Source organism: Pygocentrus nattereri, chromosome 25, assembly GCF_015220715.1.
Source record: "Pygocentrus nattereri isolate fPygNat1 chromosome 25, fPygNat1.pri, whole genome shotgun sequence".
Taxonomy (NCBI): domain Eukaryota; kingdom Metazoa; phylum Chordata; class Actinopteri; order Characiformes; family Serrasalmidae; genus Pygocentrus; species Pygocentrus nattereri.
In genome coordinates, this window is record NC_051235.1 from 13,156,657 (window position 1) to 13,176,916 (window position 20,260).

A 20,260-nucleotide genomic window follows, 5' to 3' on the forward strand; every position below is an offset into this window, starting at 1 on the left:
GCCTTCTTCTTCTTCTTTCGGCCGCTCCCTTTAGGGGTCGCCACAGCGGATCATCTGCCTCCATCTTGCCCTATCCATTGCCTCCTCTGCTTTCACACCAACCATCTCCATGTCCACCTTCACTACATCCATAAACCTTCTCTGAGGTCTACCTCTTCTTCTTCTACCCGGCAGCTCCATCTCCAACATTCTTTGCTCAATATATCCACTATTCCTCCTCAACACATGTCCAAACCATCTCAACCTGGCCTCTCTGGCTTTATCTCCAAACTGCTCCACCTTCACTGTCCCTCTGATCTGCTCATTTCTAATCTTGTCCATCCTTGTCACTCCCAACGAAAATCTCAGCATCTTCATCTCCACCATCTCCAGCTCAGCCTAATGGCTTTTAGACAGAGCCACAATAATACTATGAGACCAATTGCTGTAATTTTGAAAGTGATTATTTCCCATTTTGACTTGATATAGGACTTTCGGTTGTTCAATAGTTCAGGATCTCCTTTATTGTGTTTTTCATTTCATAATGTGACAAATGTTTTCAACGAATCTTGACTCGACCGCAGGCAGACAAGTTTAGCGCCTAGATTCTTTTACTATAGAGCCATGCTGTTGTAACACCTGCAGCATGTTGTTTGGCACTGTCTAAGTGAAATAAACAAGGCTTTTTCTGAAAAAGACGTTGTCTGGATGGTCCATGATTTCCATTAAAGAATTTAAATTTTTGATTTGTCGGACCACAGGACACTTCTCCACTTCACCCTAGTCCATCTTAAATGAAACAAGACAGCAGTGTTTCTGAAGCATCTTTCTGACCTGTAGCCAATGAATCTAATCAGTTATGAGATGTTCTACCAGGTGTTTGTTTTTAGCATTACACAAATTTACTATTCTTTTGTTGTTCCTCTGCCAACTTTTTCAAAACATTTTACTGACATCATTTTTGTTCAAAGAGTAATAAAACTTCTCAGTTTCAACATGATACGCTGCTTTTGTATTATTTTGTTAAATATAAAATACAAATGATTTGTACATCATTGCATTCTGTTTTTATTTACCTTTTGCACATCCCAACTTTTTTGAAAACTGGGTTGTATTATTTTGTTATTATATGCTTTTTAAACTGCTATTATTTATTGTATTTATCATTATTTTAGTTTTTTACCACTTTCCTTTTCTTTTGGAAAGCATTGGCATATGAAAAGCATGAATGGAGTTACATTGTTAAATGTAACAGTTAAAATCAGTTAAAATGAGCAAAAATTAAGGCACAATCCAAGCAGTGCTCTGTTAGTGTGACTTGATTTTGTGAGCGACGTTGTCAGTTTTATGAAGATATGTATATATGCAAAGCTTCTTGTGGCACAGCTGAGAATGGGGACATGCAGTAAAGTTAACAGGAAGAGCAAAATGAACTACAAGGAAAGCATTCATTATAAAGCCGTTGAACTAGAAATGGCTTCTGTCTGTTTAAGAAGGTGCCAGCTTTTAGAAGAGGCAGAAGCAGTGATGTACAAATCTGTTCATCAGCACTGACGCTCCATCACTGCTTAAAGACACAATCTCTGCTTTCCAAGCGTTAAGGTGGTTAATTACCAGCACAGAGGCTCCTTTCACACATTACACAGACTTGCTCTATGTAACAGCTCTCTTAGAGAGAGCGTGTGTGTGCCTGTGGGTACTAGTGCAAGTCTGAGTGTGTGTTTCTTTCTGTAGAAATGTGTGTGTTCTGTACTCTCCTGTGTGTTGGAATATAAATTTAAGTGTATGTTTTGTATACAGTAATTCATACATGGCCCATGTTCCCCATTTTCTTGCTTTTTTCTCTCTGAAGTCCACTTTACACTGTGTGTTAGTGATGGTAGGAATGAGTGAGATAATTTATGTCACACTCAATCTAAATTCAAGTGGGCTGGACTGAAAACGTTTAGTAGGTTTAATAGGGTAATAGACCAAATGAGAATGTTTGTAAATATCAAGGTTGGCTGTCCTTCTGGATGGAAAATTCACATCCAGGCAGCATGAAAATTACAATAAACACACACAGACCAAACATTGGCAAAAAAGGGAAACAACCTACGTTTGTGGATGTTATGTCTGGACCCAATTATAAAATGGATTCTTACACACATTTTCCAGCTTTAAAAAGCAAGTAAAGTTGCTATAGGCAGTATCAAGCCCTATTTGAACTGGATTAGTTAAACTACAGAAGGTCTGGTAATGTGCCTAAAGTATGTGTGTAATTTCTCACTGGTTCATTTAATTTAGCAAATGCCTCCCAACAAGACAGAAAATACATTGCCTTGCAAGAGGTTCTTTTGAGATATTTCATGTTCTTTCACCTTGTAATTCAATTAATGATTAATAATTGAATAATTAATAATAATTTTAAAAACAATTTACAGTGTATCACAAAAGTGAGTACACCCCTCACATTTCTGCAGATATTTAAGTATATCTTTTCATGGGACAACACTGACAAAATGACACTTTGACACAGTGAAAAGTAGTCTGTGTGCAGCTTATATAACGGTGTAAATTTATTCTTCGCTCAAAATAACTCAATATACAGCCATTAATGTCTAAACCACCGGCAACAAAAGTGAGTACACCCCTAAGAGACAGTTCCTGAAGTGTCAATGTTTTGTGTGGCCACCATTATTTTCCAGAACTGCCTTAACTCTCCTGGGCATGGAGTTTACCAGAGCTTCACAGGTTGCCACTGGAATGCTTTTCCATTCCTCCATGACGACATCACGGAGCTGGTGGATATTTGAGACTTTGCACTCCTCCACCTTCCGCTTGAGGATGCCCCAAAGATGTTCTATGGGATTTAGGTCTGGAGACGTGCTTGGCCAGTCCATCACCTTTACCCTCAGCCTCTTCAATAAAGCAGTAGTCATCTTAGAGGTTGTGTTTGGGGTCATTATCATGCTGAAACACTGCCCTGCGATCCAGTTTCCGGAGGGAGGGGATCATGCTCTGCTTCATATTTCACAGTATATATTGGAGTTCATGTGTCCCTCAATGAAATGTAACTCCCCAACACCTGCTGCACTCATGCAGCCCCAGACCATGACATTCCCACCACCATGCTGGACTGTAGGCATGACACACTTATCTTTGTACACCTCACCTGATTGCCGCCACACATGCTTGAGACCATCTGAACCAAACAAATTAATCTTGGTCTCATCAGACCATAGGACATGGTTCCAGTAATCCATGTCCTGTGTTGACATGTCTTCAGCAAACTGTTTGTGGGCTTTCTTGTGCACAGACTTCAGAAGAGGCTTCCTTCTGGGGTGACAGCCATGCAGACCAATTTGATGTAGTGTGCGGCGTATGGTCTGAGCACTGACAGGCTGACCCCCCCACCTCTTCAATCTCTGCAGCAATGCTGACAGCACTCCTATCTTTCAAAGACAGCATTTGGGCGTGCACTCAGCTTCTTTGGACGACCAACACGAGGTCTGTTCTGAGTGGACCCTGCTCTTTTAAAACGCTGGATGATCTTGGCCACTGTGCTGCAGCTCAGTTTCAGGGTGTTGGCAATCTTCTTGTAGCCTTGGCCATCTTCATGTAGCGCAACAATTCGTCTTTTAAAATCCTCAGAGAGTTGTTTGCCATGCGGTACTATGTTGGAACTTTCAGTGACCAGTATGAGAGAGTGTGAGAGCTGTACTACAAATTTGAACACACCTGCTCCCTATGCACACCTGAGACCTAGTAACACTAACGAGTCACGTGACATTTTGGAGGGAAAATGACCAGCAATGCTCAATTTGGACATTTAGGGGTGTAGTCTCTTAGGGGTGTACTCACTTTTGTTGCCGGTGGTTTAGACATTAATGGCTGTATATTGAGTTATTTTGAGGGAAGAATAAATTTACACTGTTATATAAGCTGCACACAGACTACTTTTCATTGTGTCAAAGTGTCATTTTATCAGTGTTGTCCCATGAAAAGATATACTTAAATATCTGCAGAAATGTGAGGGGTGTACTCACTTTTGTGATATACTGTAGCTGTTAGCCTTGTTTTCAGATGAAGAAAAAGCAAAAAATGCAGGTGCCACTTTCTATTACCCGGTTTTGTTATCACATGGCTGTAATGTTGATTTGAATTAGATTGCTATTACCGAGGTTATTCAGTTTATAATGAGCCATGTCTGTGCTGGATTGGCTTTTATCTGGGGATGTGCTGTAAGGTGAGTAAATATAGATGAGATCTGTGAATTTAATCCAGTATGAATCTGTAATGTCCATAGTTTTTACAAGTCTTCTAAGTAATAATTATGGAGCGAATTATATTTTATAATTTGCCAATCTCTGTGCCCCTTCAGTAACAGCAGTCCTTCTTAAATCAACAACACAGTGGTGTAATAACAACAACGGGCAATGGAAAGTGGTGCCTCCGCTTAATTTGACCCAATTCTTTAATCCTCAACTTCAAGACAAAACTGAAATCCACATTTTTGGTGATGGCTGAAGGAGAAAGAAAACAATCTTCATTTGCCATTTAGCCACACAAATCAGAAGTGTGCCATTTGTCGCATAATTCCGACATAAACGCATGCAGAATATTTCGATCCGAGCTATTCAGGGTTAATTTGAGAAAATTACACAGATACTTTATCCTGTATGAATTAACCAGTTAAATCATGTACAAATTATATCCTCTGGTAAAACTATTAAAGCTCAAATAGGCTACAGAGGGTAATTTGCTCTAGAACTATTGCTTGTAAAAACTACGGGCATTGCAGATTCATACTGGCTCAAAATCACAGACCTCCTCAGAAATAAATCACAGCACCCAAATCGAAATAGGGCTTTAATCTCACTGAGGGATCCTCTACACTTGCAGCTGAAGCTAAAAACAATTTAACAAATTCTTTACTCCTTCAGAAGAAGTCACCTTGAACTATTACATGACGAATAAGAACATCTGAACATGAACTACGACATATTGGCAAGTTGATATTGTTATAGTGCAAGCTGCTATATTTACAATTATTACTTTTTAGAGAGATTGACATAAAGCAAAAAAAGAAAAAAAAAGGTTACACTATTAGCATCTATGCTAGTGGCCACAGAATAAGTGCTTTTGAGTCAGATTTTCACACTTGAAAAAGAGAAAAATCTAAACTTTGTTTGACTCTACATATGATAGTACCGCTCAAGCAAGGATACTAAGGGCAGAACAGCTGCAGTATATTAAGGCCCAATCCCATTTCACCCCTTGCTCCTAACACTTAGCCCTACCTCTCCGTTTTGCGAGTTCACGTCTAGGGGTAGGGTTGTCCTGATTGTTGTTGAGATGGATGGGTAAGTGTTAGGGGTGAAGTGTTAGGGTTATTTGGACAGAGATTTTTCAGAGGCGCACTACAAACGGAGTGTTACGAGAAAATTCACAGCATGCTATGCGAATCGTCGGCAAGACGGCTGCACAAGCGGCCACAGAGACACATAAACGTAAAAAGCTGTTGTCTTGTAAGAGAACCATTGTAATAGCTCATTATGGTAATTTCCTTCATAACACGCATAAAAATCACTAGTAATACGCTGATGTCTTGGTCGCTCCTGGGCAAATTTTCCCGTTCCACCTTAAATGGTGCAGCAGTTATGTTCTGGTATGTGAGGTTGCCTCAACATTTAAATTGGAATGGGCGATCAGAACGCTAAGTTCAGCTTCATATCACTGAAGAATTTGTCGGGAAAAATGTCCTTGAATCCTAATTAATAAAAGTTTTGTAACAATCATTAGCTTGGAAATGAGAGTTATAAGCACTAAACTGAGATAGACAGGCCTATAAGCATTTAACTGAGACAGGCGGACCGAATCAGCGGAAGAGCAGGCCTAGTGCTTCCCTATATGGAATGGACTGAATTTCCACTCCAGATACAAGCAGGGTATTGCATGAAAGAATGCTTTGTGGTAAGAAAACACCTGGAAGGTCAGGGAGAGTGGGAAACACTGCTTGTACAGTAAGAGTTAACTGGAAATAGGAAGACTAGCTGATAAGGGTTGGTAAGAACCGGTTTGAGCCAAATTAATAAGAAAGTGTTACAAATGATGGCTTCAGGAAGGACAGGAAGACCCAATAAAACAAAGCCGATAAAATTAATTAATAAAACATCTTAAATTGGATAAGAAATAATGGTTACCAGACATCTCAGGAAAATTAGACTTATTGGGAATCAAACTTGGGACCAAGGACATTTAAAAAAAGCAGGGGTAATGAAGTCACCCCAGGGAGGGGTGATGAACGCATCCAGAAGGGGTATAACGTGAAATGTATTGTAATGATCATTGCATTATGCCTGTCTGGGAGCCATCTTGTCATTTGGAACTTAACAAACGAAGAGGGCCTTTTCCTTTCTTCAAAAAAAAATTGAACCAGCGGCTGAAGTTTGGTTTTTCACTTTTCTTTGACTTTTTGCAAGAATGCTTTTTCATTCCTTTCTATTTGTTAACCTTTTCGCATTACAGATTATGAACAGATTAAATTAAAATTTAAACGTTAAACGTTAAAACGATTTTTCCACATCGTCTGGGACTCTGGGCGGAGGATGAGGTGCTCTCAGTCCCGACAAATTCTTGGTGGCACTAATAAATAATTGTCGTCACCTCTTTGAAGGCGTATGATGCCCTAAATGTATTTAAGCAGTGAGGAGCTGAACTTTCCCATCCTCTGGGCAGGGTTGCCTGCAGAGCAGTGCTAGTAGCTGTTAATGAAGTAATGTAGTTTTTTGTTTGTACTTTTTTTTTATTTGATTTGATCGTTTGATTGATTGATGCGTAAAACTGAAGTTGTGAATGAATCGCGAGCGCTCATGCTTTTCAGTCTCCTTCGGATAAACGGCAAATGTCAGTGTGATATACCATTATTGCTATAGTATTGGAGACAAAGCAGGAAAACACGTACTGATTATTTTTCCAAGCTATTTTAAATGTCCTGTCATGTGACACACAAGTGTGATCACCACAGCCAGAGGCGGCGTACTGGAAATAGCCGGAAAACCTCGTCTTGTCTGTTTACGTAAAAGTCGCTGACGAAAACTGATGACGTTGCCGGTTCTTGAAGGGTTGTCTCATTTCATAGGGGGAAGATTTCAACCACTACCCCTTCTAACTCAGTTTCAAGGGGGAGGGTTACACTTGAAAACAAGGGGTAGGGGTAAAAATAAGAAATGGGATTAAGTCTTTTTATTAAGCATTAAAACAGGACTTAGACTGTGCTTGCATGTTGCATGTTGCCTAAGTTGATGTTTTTGCACTCCCTTTCTCTTCATGCTTATGTTATCAGGCATAACATAATGACCACCACCTTGTCTCTATGTTCATTGTCCAGTTTACCAGCTTCACTTACTACATAGGTGTACTTTGTTCTACAATTACACCACCACCGCTTCAGAAACTGCAACTTGCTTGACTAAAATGCATTTCAAAGCGTCCACAATAACAAGTTCTAGTACTAAGAGCTCTAAAGCTGTGAATAAAATGCTCCCATTTGCAGCCCAGATGATGGCTAGGTAAAAGCACTCCTTGACTTTTTATTGCTAGTGATGGACTAATGCCAGATGGAATGAGGTCTGAGTGTAACTGGCAAGGACTCTGTACCAGACTCCACATCGGTTCTCTGAACTCACTCACCCACACACATACACCCACATGCCCAGGGTCAGACTAAAGCTAGAGTTACACTAACCCCAAGAACAACTGGCACCAAATCAAAATGTCAGTGCTTTGCCAACAACAGATTTCTAACCATTTGGTTCAGATTTCCCACATGGCAATATTTCGCCTCAGAAATATCATGGTTGTATTGTTTTCATTTGGTTCATTTGTGATATTAACTTTACACATCGAGTGTTGTGCAAGATATTTCTGGTTAGTCTGAGCAATATTACACAAATCTCCCACTCATGTCCCCTCCAAAAAAAAAAAGAAGGTCTAAGCTTTTTTTCTGATATGAACTCTTACCCTTTCCATTTATACTGAAGGCAGCGTCCAAATCATCAGGAACACCATTCCAGGAATCAGCAATAAGTTTGGGAAAACCTGGATCCATCTTCTTCTTGGCTTCATTGTACCTGTACAGTTATTACAGCACAAATCAGGGCTGCTTACATGCCACAGAACCTTCATAGTTCCTGCCCTTACAATTAGCATTTTTATTACATTTTGTGTGCTTCCCCATAGATATATAATGCTTAGAAGGTTTATATCGCTGTAACTAGTGATGTGGATTTCAACTAACTTTGATATTCAAGTATCCATGCATATCCAGTTAACCACAGAGTAGGAAAATTCTACAACAAAAAGGGAAAAAACAGACTTAGGACTGTAAACTTACATATCAGATGACAGCACTGTTGTCACAAGGCTTCAGTAGTGAAAACCTCTTTTATTATTCAAAAATGGTCAAGGGAAATCTTTAGGTTTTCATGTGGGATAAGCAATGGAGGCTGCCTTAGATGAGCTAATCTGCTGAAACTAAAGCACAGCTTACTGGTATGCCGTCAAGCACTGATGAAAACTTGTCTTCTACATGAGGCCTTTTACTCGCTGAACTATATCCCAGCATGTTAGTGTGTCAGAGAAATGCCTTTCACTGTTTTCACTGTGGACCTAAAATCAGCTAGAGTAAGCTAGTTAGCGTAGTTAGTGGAAAAGCCACACAATAGCCAACTGCACTTTCTCTGCCTTCTGAGTCACGTCCTTAACAACATGTCCTTGTCAACAACTTCTTGCTAAGGCAGAAAACCACTGAATTGTTAATCGGCTTAATGTCAAACCATATTAACTACCAGAACTACCAGACCATGTATTTATGGATCTCGCTTTGTGCACAGGGGCAGTCATGCTTGAACATGAAAGGACCATATAACCATGACCACAGAATTGTCTAAAATGTCTTGGTGTAGCATCAACCTTACCTTTCACTGGAACTAAAGGGCCTTGCCCAAAATCTGAACAACAGCCCCAGACCATTATCTCTACTCCACCAAACTTTACTGTTGGCAATATACATTCAGCTAGGTACCGTTCTTCTTAACTAGCTTCCTCCTTTAAACTGACAGCTTTCATTTCAGAATTAAAGCACTTACAGTTGACAGGGGCAGATCTAGCAGGGCAGAAATTTCATGAACTGACTTGTGGCAAAGACAGTATCCTACCACAGTTCCACATTTAAAATCACTGATGTCTTCAGTGTGATCCATTCTATTACTATTACTTGTCTATGAAGATTATATGGCTATTTTGTACACTTGTTAGCAATGGTTATGGCTGAGAAACTGGTCAATAATTAGGAGAGGGGTCCACATACTTTTGGTCATATAGTGTACATCTAGGTGTAAGTATGCCTTTAGCATGCCTTCAGCAACAGCCAGTTGGCAAAACAGTAAACATCATAATTACACCTGTTGGCTATTAAAGTAAAGTCAATCCAACAACATTAAATATTTTGAGTAAGCTACCTTAGTGGTGGCAATTTTTTTTTGCTCTTCAAATAGACTATCTATCTATGTGACACAATGATTCGTAATTACAATAGCATGTAGAAAGGAGCAGCAATAATCTAGGCTACTTAAAGTCAAAGGCAACTAATGTATGTAGCAAGTTCATGCCATGAAATAAACAGGTGGGCAAATTACAGCTTAATTTAATCACTGTTTTAATTAGAAATTGGGCTGGTACCTCCAGAACTTGTCTCCAGAGAACAGATATGTTTTCTTGCTCTTGTGGTAGGAATAGGCTGCATCTATGCGGTGCAGGTCTGTTGGTAGGCCCATGGAAGAGATCTTCTTAGGATATCCCCTCTCCAGAGTACTGGCTGAATACACCCACATTTCATCACCTGTGATGCAAATAAAGACAATTATCACATCTTTCACATATCCACAAAGATGCTGTTTGGATGTAGGTTAAGTATTTTTAGATGCAAGGCACCTCATGGAAGTGGATTGCAACGTACTCTTTCACTCATTTTCAGCAAGTCACAAATTCTGTACAAGAGGGTGCCAATAGCAGTCAAATAGGTTTTGATGCTTCATTAGAGTGGTGCTTTACATCAGACAGTCTGTCCTTGTTAAGAATCTGGTAAACTGAATAGTCATTGGCACTTATCAAGAGATGATTAAAATGCTTATGGTAGTATTTGTGTATGTCTATGTTGCAGTGTGCTTTGACCTGCTCTACCTACTGTGAATTTGTTTATAATGCACTGTACTGTGAAATACAGCTATGCTTTGCTTTCCAAGAAGGTTTCCTCTGGCCAATGACTCAACCTACCTTTCAGTTAATCATGTTCAGAGCCTATTTTCTCCCAGGTATAAGACCACAGACCTGAAGTCAAAGCTTTTTATCGTTATTATTGGCAATGCAAGTCATAAAACGGTCATAGTTGCATACAAACCACCAAAGTCCTGATATGCCAAGGATAGCATCTGGAATTAAAAGGTAAAGAGGGGCACAGATGTATAAATCTCTTAAACCTGCTGAACTCTTTAGCCCATAATCCATGTGTGAGAGCTTCAACAGAGGTTAAATAAACCACTGTGAAACAGGACATTACACCACTGTTAAATAATGGAGAAATAAAGGAACAGGCTGAATAGCTCATATTAAAAAAAAAAAGGTGCTCAGCAAAATTCTGAAAAGCAGTCCTACGTCCAATGTTGTACAGTATATTGTAAAGAACTGAACTAAACACTATTACTGGAAATGCAGGGAATAAATATGATTGCAGTGCTAATACAAATAAAAAATCCATTACTTTTATGTACTAAAATTTTTCCATGACCAAATTCCTTTGCCTTTTTGAATACAAAGCACCTCATGGACCTGGCTTCTCTTTCTCCCCCTCTTTCTGTATGCCCCTGTCTTCTCTCAATCTTTGTATGTCTCTCACTCACTTACTAACTAACTCATGTTTAACAGACAGAAGGGGGGGGGGGGTCCTATTAGCCCTAAAATAGTTTTATATAAGCAGTTATTAACGTAGCTAAAGTTATTAATGATTTCCTCCTCCTTCTTCTTTTTCGTCTTATTTTTATGTAAGCACGGCTGAACATGATCATATGATTGATTTTAGCAACACTAAGCCTATGTTTATGTTGATGGTTAAAGGGGACCAAACCTTTTTCTTCATATAGGACACAGATGGTAGTACAAACAACAGAAAACGCACTGAATCAGATGTCACCTAAGTCCAATATGTATAAGATATGCGGCAGTATTACAACAGATTGGAATTCATGTGACTTTTAGGTCAACCTAACACAACAGGCCACAAATAGACCCTTTATGGTAACATCAACATACCTGTTACTATGATGATGCTTTGTATATTTTGTTTTTCAGGATGAGAGAGACAAATGCGGACAGTGGTAAACAATTAAATTTAGCACTTAATGAGACAAAGCAAACTAACAGCTATTCAAAATCAAATGTATTTTTTTTAAATGTTTCCTAATTTAAAATGAGAAACTGTGCTTGTTTTATCTCTGTGGTCTGCTTCCATGTAAAAAGCAGTGAAACTGATTACTTTCTGTTAACTTTGTCCAGTATGGTCATTTTAGTGTCTGCTGTTCGTCATGCAAGTTTAAAGGAGCAGTTTGTACATGTAAAAGTTTGATGCCATGAGACAGAAGCCTATTAATCTTACGCAAAAAGAGGGCAGCTGTGTTTTTGGATGAGTGTGCCAGGTGGATCGTTGTTCTTTTGTGCAGGTGGGTCAGTTTAGGAGCACAATCTGTTTAAACTGATGTTAAACATGGGCCATTCTACTAAATTAGTTCAACTGAGGATCCACAGGAAAAAAAAAAAAAAAAAAAAAAAAAAAAAAAAAAAAATATATATATATATATATATATATATATATATTTATATATTATAATATATTTAATATTTATATTTAAATATATGATATATTTTAACCCTATATACACAAGCATTATAAATTGAGACAGTAGTAAGCTAATATATACAAAATCATCATGTATAGGGTGCTTTCTGTTGAGAGGTGCCTGACACAAAACCCTACTCCTAAATTTCAACTCATGAAAATAATATGTACATGTTTTAGATGTTTTTTTCTTTTAAGTGAAGTTAAAAGATTCTGATTTATCCCGAGTAAATTTTTTTTTCAAAAATGCTGTCCCACATTTTCATGTCACTACCCAAACAAACAGCTAGCCCCACCACTGTATTGTAGCAAGACTGTCCCTGTCTATCATGGCCTCATGGTGAGCAGTTAGACCCCATTTATACCTGATCACTTAATCCATCTTGAGTATCAGGACTGTAGTTGGAAAAGGCCAAGCCATGTAAGAATGTAAATGTGTAAATGTACCCAAGATTTGTTTAAAACAGATACAAATCCGATCACTCAAACCACTTCAGGAGGTGCTTTGAGACGCATTTACATCACAATATAGCAGCGTAAACACATCCGTCTCTCTAAAACACTTTCAACAACCAAATCCCCTCCCAGTACAACTGAAACCCCTCCCCTTGGGTATAGGGGTTGATCCGTAGGTTGATCTGTGTCTACGAGAACGATATATAATAGAGGATGCACATAGTTGGAAACCCGATAAAATTAAATGCTTAAAAAATGTGGACACTACTGTGCAAAACAAACTGCATGATGAGGCTGAACTGATAAACAACTGATAATTGGTAGCCATGTAATGAGCATATTTGCATACTCTGTCTCACACAGCAATCAGATTTCAGTCCAACTAAATGCATTTTCTCAAGATATAATCCAGATACTAGTCACATGAAGTGACCACGTGTAAATGGGGTCTTAGTTCTCAAAGTTTTGAAGTAAACTGCACTTTCTCTGCCTGCTGAGTCACGTCCTTAACAACATGTCCTTGTCAATATCTTCTTGCTAAGGAAGAAAACCCTTGAATTGTTAATCGGCTTAATGTCAAACCATATTAAAAGTCTAAAAATGAGTGTGTAACATTATTTGTCACTACCGAAACACATATTTTCTGTAATTAAGGAAACTTTTTCATCCTTCAGTGAAAAAGCACAAAAAATTTTTTCAAGTGTATACTGTTCAGATTTGTGTCTGCTAGTTATGTACTGGCTACATTTATTTCTGCTCAAAATTAGCCATTTTAGTAGTGACAAAATAGAATATTCAGTCATTTGTTTTAATAAAATATAAATAATGAAGATAAAAGGTCACTCAAAGCAAAAGTCAAATCCTCAGTTAGAAGTTTAAAATGTGACCAATCCAGTATAATGATCCACACAGACTACATGAAAAAAGATGATTTGAACAACCAAACAACATTTATGGGCCACTTTGACCTGCAGAATGTAGCCTAAATGAATGATAATCCACTGTTTTCATTATTATGTTGCTGTGCAACTTTACCTGCAAAGAACACTGTCTTTTCCTCCAGAGGGTTTTCATAGGCAGCATCTATCTTCTCAGGGAGCTCACTCCAGAATGTGGCCACCAACAGTGGGCCTGTTGGCTTCGTTTGTGGATTAGGACTCCTGAAGAGGAACCTGAGAGAGAGTGAGAAAGAGAGAGAGAGAAGGAGAGACAGAGAGAGAGAGAGGGAGAGAAAGAATGTCATGAACTAGGCATGACTTATGAATGGCTGAACTTGAATGACACTACAAACAAATCAAAATGGAGAAATCAAGGGAGGGGGTTATGAGTAATATGACAACATCACATCAAAAGAGGGAGAGAACTGGCAGCCAGAGGCGAGAGAGGAAGAGAAGTGAGAGACAGCGAGAGACTGAGAGAGAGAGAGAGAGTCTGTATTAGTAGATCTATGGCCTAGCCACAATGGGGTGATTCATTTCAGCATCTGTTTCTCATTATGGCAGGCGGCTAAGAGAGCGGAGCCAGTGGAACAGGCCCAAACTCGCCCGCTTTTCCAACATTCAGCACAGCAACAATACCCACTTCCCCCAACCCCTTTTCCACTGACCTATTTTTCCAATGGCCAAAATATTTCAGCCTCTGAAAAGGCAGATCTGGACACTGCATTTCGATGCGTAGCAAATACGACCCACTTCTCGCTACTGTAAACTTTAACTCATTACATCCACCCTTCGAGTCACATATGATGCAGAGGAATGAACTAGACTGGAAAGGTCAAGTTTTTCTATAAGTCAGTTTTTTTTCTTAGTTTGTCTAGCTGATTATCTGAGATTATCTTATCAGGCTTGTTGCTGCAGCAGTCTCCTTTAACTTTGCTTTTTATTCAGATATCCATTTTTAGACCTATGCCTAGCTATAAACTAAGACAAAGTATGACCACCCCAGTCAAAGCACTTTATTCCAATATATACCTTTTTAACTTTTGTATTCATAATCTTTGGATTTTACCTTAAATATTTTATTTACAGCATTATATTTTATAAAGCAGCTTTTTTAAACTTCTAGAGGGCCCATATCCTGTTTTTCTTGCATTTAGATTTTTTCCTTGAGTAAAAAATCCATGATTTTATTGTTTGTGTGGGTTTATGTACCAAAAACTGTTGTAATTCTGATTGCCCACCATGTTCAATGACAGTGTGAATGGGCGGGGCTAAACTGCTGTAGACTGAATCTGTGGATATTTGCAAGTAACAACAAAACAAGTCTAGTCTAAGACTAAAATATAACAATTGGTGATGTACAAATCTGGGTGCTGGGTATAGTCACAGGCCATAAGATTTAATCCCAGACAATGATTAGAATGATTAGAAAACAGACAAATTTGTTCATGTATTTTCTCCATTACTTCATGCTGATTAACACAACAGATTCCTACAAGAATGCACTCTGCCTATACCTCCAGACAGGTTTGGAATGGCAAACAAAGTTTAATGAGAGGTGATCAAAGTGGCTAGCCTCCAGACACCACACCCTGCTAGCACAGCGTTAGCAGCAAAACTGTGCCTTCAGTGAATCCAGACATGTCAGCATTCCCTTTTTACACATGCTCCAACAGGACAGCGGGAGAAAACTGCCTAAAGCTCCTCCGACTCAGTGGAAAACTCCAGGACTTCAATTAAACTGGAGATAAAGAATGTATTAATGCAATATGCTACATTTAAAGCAATAATAAGAGAAGAAATGTGGATTTCCAGGCAGCTGCACAAATACAATAAAGGATGTGAGCCATAGATGAGTCTTTCACCCTCTCACTGTTTGTCTCTGTCTCCCTGATGGTTTAAACAGCTATGGCAAGTGACCCAGTTGTGTGAATATCTGAAGGCTAAAGTCATCCTCCCTCACAGCAAAGTAAGCCTCTTTACTTGCTGACTCTGAAATTGCATGATCATACTGTAATACGTTTATTATCATAGCCCTCGCACATTTCCACTAATTTTTGTTACTAAATAGTGATTCCATTATTTGCAAAAAATTTAACTCTTTGAAGCACATGGTGCATTATCCTCAGATAAACAAATGACTGACTTATGGAATGAATCTCAGTGAGTAGATGTACTGATACAGCTAGAAGGTTGAGGGTTTGAGCCTAACTGGGCACCACAGGAGACTGTTTTAGAGGATATGTGTTCTAAGCAGGGGTGAGAATGGCCAGGTTTTATTAACCCTACACTCTTACAAAAGATGATTTTTCAAGCATTATTTAGTAAGTTATATAGAACTATGAACACAAAGATTTATCTTACATTGCCAAGCTATAACAATAGAAGAAGCATTGACACTACCCATCACATTACTCTTTACTGTAACTAAGGGGCCCTGAAAAAACAACTCCTCCACCAAACTTTACTGTTGGTACTATGCATTCTGGTAGGTAGTGGTCTACTGGCATCTGCCACATCCAGATTCGTCCAAAAGACTGTCAGATAATAGAGCATGATTTGTCTCTCCAGAGAACACCAGTCCAGTGGCAGCATGCTGTACACCAATCCAGATGACACTTGGCATTGCACATAGATATCTTAGGCAGGGGTGCCACTGTTTGACGCACAGTTATTTTGCTGATCTTGCTTTCAGGGGCAGTTTGGAACACTGTAGTGCGTGATGCAACAGAGGGTAGACGATTTATACACCCTAAGTGCTTCAGCACTCAGCAGCCCCCCTCTGTGAGTTTGTGTGGTTTCCCACTTCGTGGATGAGCTGGGCAAAATTTTCAAAAACTGACTTGTAGCAAATGTAGCATCCAATGACAGTGCCACATTTAAAGTTACTGAGCTCTCAAGTATAAGCCACTCTACTGCCTATGTATCTCTAACAGAGATTGTATAGCTGTTTTTATACTCATGTTAGCAATAGGTTGGCTAAAACACTTCAACTCAATAATTAGAAGGGGCCACACAGTGTAGGTTATTGTGTAAGCTAACGTTAGCTAGCTGATTAGCTGTAGAGAACTCTGCTCATCAACATATTTGTTGTTCACACTATCAGAAATGTCAGTTAAAACAATTTAAACAGAAATTCGACATTAAAAACTGTTTGGTGCTGTTTCATTGAGTAGAACTTGTCAATGCACATGACCATGACAGCTAATCCTCAAGATAGTTTTATAGTACATCATTTCCAGCTAAGAGACAGCCTGCATACACTCAGTATGTGTGTGTGGTCTTCTGATTATTGTCGCTAGCCACAGCGGCATAAGGACTTTATTCCTATTAAAGATGGGTCTGTGTGCAGGATGGTGGGTGGCTCTCTTACTCCACCAGCTCTGCTCTGAGAGGATGTTAGCTAAGCTCTGTTACTGAAGGCCTTTCAGTTCACTGCTGTTTGCTTTGGACACTGAGCCGCATGTTCCATTTAAAATTTACCTACAGAGTGTGTATGCGTAGGTGTGAATCTAGTCCATCTCTATATCTGTTTGACGTGTGTGTGTGTGCTCAGGCCAATGATTTCAAAGTCGTCTGCACCGAGTATTGTATTATTTGGGTTAGCTGCTCCCAACAGACCTGGTCCCCAACAGAGCACATCTGGAGTGGACGGATGTCTGTATATGTGGAGTGCGTCTATGTGTGGGTGTTGGCAGCACTGAGGAACTGCAGTCACACTCTGCATAAAGAAAGATTTGACCAAATATGCTAACACTGCTAGCAACAAATGGCAAGTCTTTAATGCTAATTGGCGGCTATTTACTTTCATTCATTGTTAGAAGCATCAACTTCTTTAGGTTTGAACTGGAGGTCAAATCCCAGGCTAGGTTAGTGCTGGAGGAATCCACAATGCAAAAGATGTTAATAATGTCCTTAATGAAGACCTGGATGTGGTTTAAGTGGGTTGAAAGAGGTTCCAGGGATGTATTTACAGAAAAGATTTGGGTGACTACCGAGTTATAGCATTAGCAACTTTAGCTACATAGCTCCCTCACTAAACTAAAGAAGCAAAAGTTGGGCACCAAACATGGAGAAAATTGTATTTGAAATTTTAAGTTGAAAATCAGTCACTTCTGTGGAAAAATGTGAAATACAACACACACAACATTATTTTTCCATAGTGACATGCAAAATATGTACCAAAATGAAAAGCAAAACCTCTGTTATGTTGTTTTTATGTGACCTGACTGAAAACAAAACAAGAGGGTTTACATTTAAAAAAGGGAAATGCTACATTTGTGTCAGAATTAAGTGCAACCCACGTTGAAATGTGGTCAAGTCACATCTACAATGCTTTTCACCATGCAGTGCTATAAATGCAGTCATAACAGTGAAAAAGTTCAATGTAGTGCACATAAAAGACTGCACTTAAACAGTAACATGTACATGCAATATGAAAATGCAGCAAAATGTAAAAAAAGTTAAAGACCTATTACAGTGATTTAACCTTGTTTGAGGTACTGTATGGTGGAAAGCAATATACCTGGCACTGATTACATTTCAAGTGGGATTGTATTCAATTCTTGCAACAATTCAGCATTTATTTTTCTTAAATGTAAATCCTCATGTGCTGTTTTTCAGTAAAGAGTCTGAACAAAAGCAATGTAATGTAGAGATTTTGGCACAAATTTTGCATGTCACTATGGAAAAGTAATGTCATGTGTGAATTGCGTTTCACGTTTTTCACCTGTATTGATTTGTATTTCAAACTGACATCAACATATTCAACATAGTAATCCTTTATTACATATTAAAACCTATTAATTAGTAACTACATGCAAACTGTCTGAGCTATTCTTAGGTTATAAAAGTGTGTAATAAAACTTTGTGCGCACTGGTGGGCCCTGGCCATTTTAGGGGTTAAACAGACACAAATGACAGTCTTGTGGCTTTCACAGCCAAATCTGTTCAGCAGTTTCTCTCTTTTTCGCTCTTGCAAGTTATTCAAAAGAGTTTGGCATATAAAATCAAGCCACCACTCAGCCCCTAAAAACAGTCCCTGACTAATGCCCTACTTGGTGATGCGCTGGAAAGTCTACAGAAGACAAATGGAATGTCATATGTGGGTCGTACTTATGTAATTGTAAAAAAATGGTACAGTCAGCAAGACTGTTTGTAGGCTGCACAATAGACATAAGACTCCCATCAAGTATGCTATTGTTTTTGGTACAACAGTTTAGCTTTGGAATATGTGGCAAGATTTGTGGTTACTGTACCCCACCTATCCACAAACACACACACATGCAAACACACAAAGACAAATACACTCACTCCATGCAGTGAAGTAAGTTAAGGTCAGGGGTTGCTTAAAAATCCAGGGTTGCTTCATTGCTGGACCTCAGAATAGCAATGTGGCTGCAAATGGCATAACTTGAATACCTCCTTCTTTTAAAACAACATCATTTGCTCAAGTACTTATGACATTATTATTCCTACTTATGATGACTTCAAACAGATCTGATTTTGTTTTTGAAGATAAACTAGGTTAGATTTCCCTGCTGTGGTCACAGGCCCATTTCCTGGCAGTAGATTCTTTTAAAACCACAAAAAAAGATGAAGTGATTATGTCTTGCCTGGAAGTCACTAAATATCCTCCCAGCCTACCACTCAAAGTAACCTTTCCCCAAGATTTTCCTGCCTTATGTTGCAATTTATGAAGTTCTTTCAGATCAGCAAAATAGAAACCTAAATATTTATGAAAAACTGGCGTAGTTGTGTAGTATCTAAATGTGTCTGCGGCTTTTTTTTTGCTTTTTTACATCCCAAAAGCACAGACAGCCTGGAAGAATGCTTCATTCTTGTACATTATGTAACCACCTTCCAACCTGTGTTTATCCTTTAGAATCAAAAAGGCTATTTTTTTCCTATGCATTTAGAACTGATATAATGATTTTAACTGGCTGCCCTGTAATGTGCCTCATTCAAAAAACAGTGAGGACTGAAACACTTCATATAATTTCATCATGAATCGGTGGCGTTATGCTGCCTTAGGCGTAATAGTTGGACAGCACAAAACAGCCATCTAAGTCTAAATTGGACAAATGTGTAGATTTTACATCTAGAGAAAAAAAAATATATAAATTTTTTTCTGCAATTCTGAAAACACATTTTTCTTTAAATTTTTAAACGGTTTTGATATTGGAAAAAAATGTGTAACATGCCATAACGTTGGCACAATCTACATAATTAAATTAATTTAATATACTGGGAAAAATAAAACGTTAAATGTCGATTTGGCACGTTACACATTTTTTTTCCAATATCAACATTTTTTTCACAGAAATGGTCTCAATTTACTTGTATTTGATTTCATATTCATAATATTTACTCATATATTCACATATCAAATATATGTGTCACAGTTGTTACTCCATTTGCTTTTTCTGTTTACTTTTTGATCGTACATGTGCATTTGTTTTTCCGTCTAGTCTGGCCCCTTGTTTCATGACTCCGACCCTGATTATTTCCACCTGTCCCTCACATTCCCTGTTGTATTTAAGCCCTGTGTTTGCCCCTTGTCTTTGCTGGTCTTTGTTTTGTGTTGTTTGGGATGTTGTTTGTTGTTTGATGTATGGTCTGAATTGTTTTGTTTGGTGTTTGTTACTCCAGCGTTCGTACTCTGTTTATCCTGTGTTTCTTTTTTGTTATGTCTGTCCCTCCTGCTCTCCGTATTGGATACCTGAACCTGGACTGTATCGACCACGACCCTGGATTTGCCCTTAATAAAATTTGCTTATGTTACTCTCTGCATATGAGTCTGCCTCTTCGCTCCCCATTACAATATGATAGACAGTATATCTGACGTGTGAAAGGGTGTGTTATGGGACACATTTGGACTTTGGGACAGGCCTCAAATTATATTGCTTATAACGAGAGGAATTGAGAGGATTTGGCTCAGGAACCTCTAAAAATG

At 38.7% G+C, this 20,260-nt stretch overlaps 1 protein-coding gene across 1 annotated transcript in view; it reads right to left on the bottom strand.

Moving 5' to 3' along the window:
* mmp2 (matrix metallopeptidase 2) overlaps positions 1–20,260 on the bottom strand; it is a 30,156-nt gene that overhangs the window by 1,432 nt on the left and 8,464 nt on the right. The window contains exons 10-12 of the mRNA XM_017723983.2: positions 13,403–13,539; positions 9,703–9,862; positions 7,984–8,093 (exon numbers count right to left, since the gene is read on the bottom strand). Of these exons, the coding sequence (XP_017579472.1) occupies positions 7,984–8,093; positions 9,703–9,862; positions 13,403–13,539 (407 nt within the window). The remainder of the gene's footprint in view (positions 1–7,983; positions 8,094–9,702; positions 9,863–13,402; positions 13,540–20,260) is intronic.